This window comes from Xiphophorus couchianus, chromosome 12, assembly GCF_001444195.1.
Source record: "Xiphophorus couchianus chromosome 12, X_couchianus-1.0, whole genome shotgun sequence".
Lineage (NCBI taxonomy): Eukaryota > Metazoa > Chordata > Actinopteri > Cyprinodontiformes > Poeciliidae > Xiphophorus > Xiphophorus couchianus.
This window is the reverse complement of record NC_040239.1, coordinates 9,131,988-9,141,309: the sequence shown is the minus strand read 5'-3', so window position 1 is coordinate 9,141,309 and position 9,322 is coordinate 9,131,988. Positions and strand designations below refer to the sequence as shown.

Sequence of the window (9,322 nt, the reverse complement as noted above, 5' to 3'; positions counted from 1 at the left end):
AAATGCATACAACATGTAAAATAAAATATATTTTTGTAAAATATTCAATTTACCAAAAAATTATTATTAATAACTAAAAATGCATAAGGTGACCCAAATATTATTCCATCAAAATTCCTATCCATATCTGCTGCCACATTTTTCAGCTAGCTTAAGTTTCCTAGCAAATCTGCTTCAATGATCCCAGGCTGTTCCGTTTTCCAACACACATTTCCGTGTTCTTCGGTGATCACAGGAAGAGAAAGTTTGTGTGTCACCTGATTGGGATTGAAAGAACTTTGGTAAGAAGAAAAAAAAAAGAAAAAATCTCCCCACCCCCACAGAAGAGGAGACCGCCCACCAGAGACAGTCAACCCGAGACCCCTTATAGATTTAAAAAGAGAGGCTGCATTCTCAGACTGACACTTATTCAACACTGCCACCTTAAGCAGATTACTTTTGCGCTCGCCTGTGTCAAATACGTGCTTCACTTTGCCTACATCCATTATGTTTGGGATGCTCCAGCACCACCTTCACCCCGGTGTTCTTTTCTTCTTCTTCTTATGGCTATGCCATCTCATGGAAGATCAAAAAGTTCAAGGTAAGCTCTTTTTATTTCCTTTTCTGTTTCCTTTTTCTCTTTAAACTTTGCTGTCATGCGCAAAAACGCGCGGGTGTCGGGTTATTGAAAACTTTTCATAGAGTTCTCGTTTCCCCCTGTATTATTGAAACTTATTCTGCAGGCGTTGCGTGCATTCGGCATATATAAAACAGGTGTTATAGTGTGGGACACTTCAAAGTGAAAAATTGCAAGTTTTGCAGCCCTTTCCAAATTATCCAAAGACAATTTAAAGACGATTTTTCGTGAACAGTTTGAACTTCATTGTGTTTTTCTCTATTATACAGCAAACTTCTTCCTATTCGGTCTGAGTTAATGGGTGAAGTATTTATTTAGAAATTTTTTTTTCGCACACACCCTTCCAGCTTTGTGCGCCAAATCGCAAATTTAGATTTTGGATTGTGACAAAAGCAAGAACAGGGCGGACTTTTCTGTCATTTGCGGGGTTTATGTTTCAAATCAATCGAGTAGAAATCTGTACTTAATATAAGAAACCTCCAGACACACAATGTCATGCGTGTCTGTGTCGCTTTAAACGTTCAACTTGTGCCTGGATAAATTATTTTCCTGTGCCACTAACCAATTTAGGATTTTTAAAAATCCTATAAATTGCATTTATCTGTGTTTTGTCAATGAGCGTGTCAATGTCTGGCGGATATGCATGTCTGGGTTAAAGTAGAAGGCGGTGTGTTCAGTCTTGTTGCAGCCTATATACCTAAAGACTGTGGTTTTCGCCGTCTAGACGCTCCAGTTTCTGTCCGGTGGTAACAAGGAGACTCCGGGAATAAAAGAACCCCCCTACCACCCCTCAAAAGAATATTCTCACTTTTTTGAGGTTCGTGGCTGCATTGTAAGGGCTGTCAGTCACAGTTGGAATAGGCAAGTGTTAACTGTCTAGCAAGAAAGAGGGGAAAAAGAAAAAATCAGACAAAATACCGCCGGGAGGGCGAAAGAGGAGGGAGGGCGCGTCTCGGATAATGCGGTCTGCGTGTGTGTGTGTCTGGTGCGTCTGGGTCAGTGGTTAGACACTCAACGTGCGATATTCCAGTTAATAATGAATTGTCCTTTGCAGCTGGAAACTGCTGGCTGCAGCAGGGGAAGAACGGGAGGTGCCAGGTGCTGTACATGCCTGGGATGACCCGAGAGGAGTGCTGTCGGAGCGGGAGACTGGGGACGTCCTGGACCGAGGAGGACGTCCCCAACAGCACGCTCTTTAGGTGGATGATCTTCAATGGCGGAGCTCCTAATTGCATACCGTGCAAAGGTGGAGGTGCACTCATTTTCCTTTGTTTTTCCTCATAATAAGCATAAAATGCACGCAGACGATCTGATTGGCGCGTGCCAGCGTGCGTAAATTATAGCAGTCGAAATATTTCAAGCTTACAGCTAAGATCCTCTTCAGAATCTAATAAAAACTTTTTTCTCTCTTTTTTTTTTTTTAGAAAGCTGCGAAAATGTCGACTGCGGACCCGGTAAAAGGTGCAAGATGAACAGGAAAGGTAAGCCGCGCTGCGTCTGCGCTCCAGACTGCTCCAACATCACCTGGAAAGGTCCGGTGTGCGGCTCAGACGGCAAGACCTACAAAGATGAATGCGGACTCCTGAAGGCGAAATGCAAAGGCCAGCCCGACCTGGACGTGCAGTACCAAGGAAAATGCAAAAGTAAGTCAAATATATGTGATTCTAAGTCACATTTGAAAATGACTTAACTCAGCCGCACCACTAAGGGGGAGCCTGCCGGGACTGAATTTGATAGCTTCCCGCCAAGCCAGATAGTCTACAATGTAAATTATTAATAGAATTTCGATCGGAGAGAACGCAGTTCAATCATTGGCAACATTTATTTACTAAAAAATATATATATATATATTTATGCCCATGTAATTGTTATGGGCAGAGTAGCGTGCCAATTTGAAATATTAACATAAATAAGTAATCGCTTTTTTACTTATATATGATAACAGCTTAATAAAACTTATGCTGTTCTGTATGGTTTTGGTCTGACTTTCCAAAATTATCAGGGCTCCCATATGTTCACCCCTTTTGAAAAGTTTTTGGAGGTGCTGGCATGACCAAGGCATAACCAAACTAAGCCACCGCTACAGGACGTGCCAGGCCAGCAGGGGGCGTCCAAAAGAGTTGAATTTTACTCTTCTGCTGACCATAGCTCTCATAAGTGAATGCTTTTTTCTCAGTTTTATATGGAACTAGCCTAAATATTCGGAGGTTGAAGTTAAGGACAGACTGTCTTACTTCTTAAGTTTTCAAACCAATTAATTTAAATTACATGCAAACATAATTAACACATTACTTTGTGCTTTATTATTTCGATTAAGAATTTATTTGTAATTTATTCTAACAATTTGATCATTTGTGGTGCCTGTGTCTGAGCTGGGGTTGTTCCCACGCACGCTGTCAGTAGCTGACAGTTTGGTGCTTGTCTTTTCTTCTGTACTGGGGATGGCAATCTCTGCTTTGCAGCTAAGTATTTACATATCGTGTCAACAATCTGACACATAAAGATAGACAAGCAGCAAACACAGATTCACTATGACAACCCTCTCTGATTGATTGACCAAAACACTTCAAAAGTAAATTTAGTAGGATGTGGTGAGTTTGGATAAAATAAATAAATGATTTGAAATTGAAATATTGACCAATTCAATTATTTTTAAGAACTTTGTTTCATTGAAAAGTCTTGTAGTAGCACAATGAACCTCACTGTGGCAGGAAAAAATCTGCTAATCAGCCACTTGGGAAATGGACAGTAAGCAGAAATATTTAGTTGCAATATCATAAACATTAATAAATATGTAATCCTTATATAGAGAAGCTTTCATAATCACTCATAAATGGGAACATGTGACCTTTGTCACCCTCATATTATAATTAATTCAGTCATTTTTCATATTATTATCTGAAAACTTTATATACTCTATTCCCACTGACTGTGGTTCTGATATCTCTGAGAACTAGAAGCGACCTCCTCATGGTAGATATTACTTAGTAAAATCATATGCTGTCTTTTCTTATGGACTAAATGCAGTTTATGTAAGCAAACAATTCAAACTAAGTGAAGGATTTTAATGCAAAGACCTATTTTTCATATCAGAAAATTTATTGTTTTGCTAAAACAGCTTAAACTTTGCTAAATCGTTGCTTTAATATTGTTGCTAAAACTTGTTAACGTATTTGCTTGGTGCAGCAGCGGTGGCTGTTGGGTTCCTAAATCAGACTTTGCTTCAGACCCTGTACAACCTTTGTTCAGTCCTGTCTGACAGACATGACCACTGTCTCTCCTCTTCATCTCCTGTAACATCTTTCCCCTTTCTTTGTGACGGCAGAAACCTGCCTCGGTGTCCTGTGCCCGGGAACCACCACCTGCGTCGTGGACCAGACTAACAACGCATACTGTGTGACGTGTAATCGGATTTGCCCCGACGTGGCGTCGTCTCAGCACTACCTGTGTGGGAACGACGGGATCACCTACGCCAGCGCCTGTCACTTGAGAAAGGCCACCTGTCTCTTGGGCAGGTCGATCGGTGTGGCATATGACGGAAAATGCATCAGTAAGTGTGCAACCGGAGACGTGAGAGCGTGAGATTTAACACCCTCGCTGCGCCTCCACAGTCTCTGACTTTGAACATGCTTTCAGTGCATTATTCTCTTCCAACTGCGTATTTTCACTGCCAACATTCCAGTTGGGAGGGGGTTAGACAGAGGGAAGGGGGGCAGAGGGGGTGTTTGGTAGTTGCTTGTGTTTGCTCAACAAATGATAGACATCTTATTATTTCCTGATGTTGGCAACTCTATCTCATAAGGGAGAGAGAGGAGGAGAGGGGAGGAAGGAAGAGTGCTGGGGGCCATGAAGACATACTTCAAGATTTTAACCAAATCATTTCCTATCCAGATAGCAGTCAGTCTAAGTCTTGTACTCTGAAAATGCTAATTTGAAGCAATTTTCTGTTCCCTTCATAACTATTTACCCTATAAGGTTGGATTGTATTTCTATTTCATTCATAGTAAACCAAGAAAAGCTGCTGATTTTTCTAATCCAGCTTGAGAACTATTCAGAGTAAACTGTCTATTTAAAGACTGCCACTTTGTCAGTAATCCATCCCACTACACTCTATAAATGTTATTTTATCAGCATTTATTTTAATAAGGCGAGGACAATCAATTGACCAGTTATTTGGATGTCTTGATTGGCTCTGATTGCTGATTGGTCAAATATCACAGAATTTTGAAATGTTAATTTCCTGTTTGATTGAAAACTGTAACTTCCGCTTGGGAACATTTCATTCGGTTCTTTGTGTTAAAAGAAAATAAAATCTTCACAAAAATTTGAATTGGTCAAATTAGATTTGCTGATCTTAAGCAAGGTGTGACCCAGGACTGATCTTTCTATCTCTTTTTCTTTTTCTTTATCAATCTTGACAATTTGTGTCCAAAACACTCTCGCAGTGTATCATGTATTTCATATTTATTTTTTTTAGTCTGTCTCTGTTTCTTTTTTATTCTTTCCCTTTCTATCTTTCTTTTGTCTTTCCTTTTTTTCCTTTCTCTTTTGTCAATCACCACTGGCTCCACCTACCCTCACTACCTACATGGAATAGTATTGTGCAACTTCTGAGACTGTGCTATGCCACTTGTTTTTGTGTTTCCCTCAGGGTTATTGGTGACCCTCCTTTGACTTCCCCTATGATAATTTTCTGATAGTGCCCTTGGGCCTCTCACTTCTAGCAACCCAGAAATTCATGACAAAAGCATAATAAAACCTCCAAAATTCTGCTGTGGCTTTTGATTTCATTTTGAACTCACTCACCCTTCAATATTTTCAATAGTCCCCTTCTGACCATGCATTACAAAATTTTTTGGAGGTCGCCCCAATTGTTGATTTCCTCTTCTCTCTGTCCAGAGGCCAAGTCATGTGAGGACATCGAGTGCAGCGCAGGGAAGAAGTGTCTGTGGGACGCTCGGATGAGCCGGGGTCGCTGCTCGCTCTGCAACGAGTCCTGTCCGGAGAGCAGGACGGACGAGTCGGTGTGCGCCAGCGACAACACCACATATCCCAGCGAATGTGCCATGAAGCAGGCTGCTTGTTCTATGGGGGTGTTGCTGGAAGTCAAGCACACAGGATCTTGCAACTGTAAGTAAGAAAACAAAAAGTGAAATATGAAACAAGAGAAATAAAACTCCTCCTCCCCCCACCCCATCCAAGCAAGAGACAATGTTCCCTGTTTGTTTTTCCAAAACAAATACCCTCTCCTGAAAGTGTCCCTTCATCCCAACTCTTCCCATGTTTCCCTCACCAGCTACATCACTCCAGCTATAGGAAGCAGAAAGGACTTGGAAATGGAAGAACTTGCATGACTTTTGTCTTTGTCGCTGATTTTTTTGTTCTTGTGTTCTTGATTTTTTTTTCTCGCATTTTTAAAGTATTTTTTGGAAAGCAAGTTAAGAGAAAAGTGACTGAACGATTTAATCCTATGTAAGTTGTCGCTAAAAGCCTGGGAGGAAAGATAATCTTATCAAATAAGCTCAAACACTAGAAGAGACCTAGTTTGCTTGCTGTGGCGCAACCCCAGAGCTGGCCCAAGGCGTAAGGGAACTGAGTTGCTGCTGAGGACATCCAGGCCAGCAGGAGGCTCTCAAGAGAGTCTCAGTTTGCTTTGATGTTTGAACTTTGGATCTGGGACTGAAATAACACCCAATTTAACTATGTTCCAGCTACAAGTTTGAAAACCAGTTAAAGTTGCTAATTGTTGTATTAACAGGGTAACAATGGAAGAGCGTAACGCTGCCCAGTTTAATATTGTAAAGTGCTGTAACTTTATTCAATTTTAACCTTAATGATGATGTCATTTAAAAGACCATTACATGTGCTTTCAAATGCATTTGTTTTGACATATAATATATTGCATAAATATACCTCATATTTGAGGTGACATGTCGGTCAGTGGGTAATGGTCTTAGCTGTAAGTGGGCTCCCAACTCACATTCTGCATTGGGCTCCTAAAACCTTTGGCCAGCTCTGGAATATCCTGAAACTTAAAGCTAGTTAGAGTCGTAGTCATACTAGTCGCCTGCAGAAGCAGGAAGCCTTAAATTTCATGCAGTATCTCATCTTAGAGATCACATTACTACAGCTTGTAAATTCCATGCTCGCACTGCTTGATTCTTAGAAACCTTTTTTCTTTATGATGTTTTTCTTTTTATTGCTTTTGACTGTAATCAATCAAACGCCCTAGAAATATTAGCTCACAACAAGCAAAAGGTGATTGTAACATTGGTGTTGCATAAAAAAGAACCTTAAAGAAGATCATTTGGACACTCAGAAACCTGAAATATCTAACGTACATTCCAGTTTCCGAATATTTGGGAATGTTCTTTTTTTCTTCTTAGTTTCTTTCACCTGAAAAAATCACTTAAGTCGTATTTAAAGTATGTATTGGACTGGTGACCAACTTTATGATCACCTTGTGAGCTAATTACAAATGTGATTTGTTACTGTAAACAGGAGAAGCTGTTTTTTTAGCTGGCTTTTACTGTCTGCACTGTTGTAATTAAAGAAAATGTATCAGATATTTTACATCCACTTTAAGATAATGAGGGACCCTTCTTTTTTTTGTATTGCCGTTCTTGCGCTTGCTTGCGTGCTTTTTTTTTCTTCAAAAATGTAAATCTATGTATAAAAGCAGAAGAAAATACCTCAGAACTGTGTTAATTACATTTAATGCGTTGGCCACAGCCCTGGACATTTGCACCCTGACCTTCCATCTTAATCAGAAAAAAAAACTAAGCAAATTGGAGAGCATGGAGATCAGAAGAACACATTTTTTTGGCATTATATGTGTTTTTGCTTTTCAAGATTCTGCCAAAAACAGAACAGAGCTACTGGAACATCATCCCCAGTGTCCTTATATCTGTATATCCCTCCTTGTGATTCCCCTTTCAACCTTTTTTACCCCGTTCTGTGGCACTGACTTGCTTGATTATATAAATGGACATTGTATAATTGGTGATTCTTGCAGCCAAGTAACACAGACTCTTTTCATAAAAGTGACCATTTAAACAACAACTAACAAACATAAAAAAAAGTGTAAGACATTTTGTTGTGAACCTTTTTGACATTCACTGATATATTCTGCGCTGTTGTGATCCGTATTCATACAACAGCTACCATGTATTCTCCCATTTAGCCATTTCAGAAGACCAGGAGGAGGATGAGGAAGATGGGGACTCAGACTACAAGGCCTATGTCCATTTATCTTCTCTACTGGATGGATAAGCTCCCATCAGTATAGAGGGGGGAACTTTTCTTAGGACAAGGAATCATGTCCATACTGTACATTATGTGTATGCTTATTTATTTTTTAATGAAAAAAGGAAGTATACATATAGTTCAGTCTGCTAGATGTTTATTTATACTGTTTTTGTGTTTTATAATTTATACATTTACATTGTCCAGGCTTTCACTTATCATCATATATTCCCCCCATTTTTGTTGTTGTTATTTTACTTCCCTTTTTTACCATGAAGAATTATATCTGTCCAAAGAAAAACAGTGTTATTTATTTGTCATTTTACCATGTAAGTATAAGTCATCTACAAGCTGTAAATTGCATTCCCTGAGCTGTAAAAAACCTGCTTGTTTCTGTCAAATCTCTATCACAGATGTTTATGTCACACATACGTAAATGCATGTTTAGGCTGTGTGTTTATTTATTGGGTATATATATCAATCATTTTATGTACATAGTTTTTTTTTTGCTTGTTTAGAGCTATCATAACTGACCAAAGGGGTTCTCTCACTGGTTTGAGCATTGCAAATGGTGCAGGAATGAAATGGAAAAGAAAAAAGAGAGCCAATTGTGTTTCTTTTCTCGTACTTAGAATATTTTCATTGTGGTTTCAGTCCTTTAGATTTCTTTTTAAGACCTGAAAACATGATTCCACAGCATTTTTGTAGTCTCACAACTCTGAAGCACAGTCAAGATTTTGGACAATACTTGATCATTTTGGAAACAATGTGCCATTAACATTTGTGAACTGTCTTCTTGCCAACGTGCTCCGTATTGCTCTCACAGAGTGACAGTAGGATTACTTCTCTGCAGTACTCTACTTTGTACCAGACTGCTTTACCTTGTTTATTTTTCCGTTTTTCCCCTCTGACTGCATTTTTTTTATTTTCAAACATCACTAGAGAAATACAAAATTCTGTTATGAATATATAGTTTTGTATTTTTATGTAAATGTCATATGTACATACAAAGTTTGATGGTATTTGTACAGATATGAGGAGTGAAACAATAAAATCTTTTCCTTATAACTTTTTCTGAGTTTGTTGTATTTTTCTATAAAACCAACAACTAATAGTTTAATTTCTAGAAGGTTAACTTAAATATTTTTGTTAGAATTTGCATAACGATATGAAAGGAATACCTCTTGCTCTGTTTTTTACTTGACAAATTTTAAATTTCTAAATTGAAAAAAAACAAACATTAACTGTTTATCATAATAAAATACAATTACAAAACATCGTGAATCTTTTAAACAAGCCATTACTAAGCTATAATTTTAGACATAAGTATTTCTTTTCAAAGATATTGTTTTTCATATTTTAAAAGTCATACTTGCAGTTTTAACAAATTAATTAAAAAATAACTTTGTGTGTTGATAAGAAATATAGTAATGTCGCCTTGTTTTGACAGTAGATTCATTC

General features: G+C 38.5%; 1 protein-coding gene across 4 annotated transcripts; it reads left to right on the top strand.

Moving 5' to 3' along the window:
* The first annotated feature begins 375 nt into the window (after positions 1-375).
* On the top strand, positions 376-8,929 carry fsta (follistatin a). 4 transcript variants are annotated; one of them, XM_028034051.1, is made up of 6 exons: positions 376-580; positions 1,671-1,862; positions 2,041-2,259; positions 3,942-4,166; positions 5,516-5,746; positions 7,800-8,929. In XM_028034051.1, the coding sequence occupies exons 1-6, from the start codon at positions 487-489 to the stop codon at positions 7,886-7,888; spliced, it is 1,050 nt and encodes a 349-aa protein (XP_027889852.1). In that variant the 5' UTR covers positions 376-486; the 3' UTR covers positions 7,889-8,929. The 4 variants fall into 4 exon arrangements, with proteins under 4 accessions (XP_027889852.1, XP_027889850.1, XP_027889853.1 ...); XM_028034049.1 differs by having other exon boundaries at positions 1,671-1,868; XM_028034052.1 differs by having other exon boundaries at positions 1,671-1,868; positions 5,913-8,929.
* The last annotated feature ends 393 nt before the right edge of the window (positions 8,930-9,322 follow it).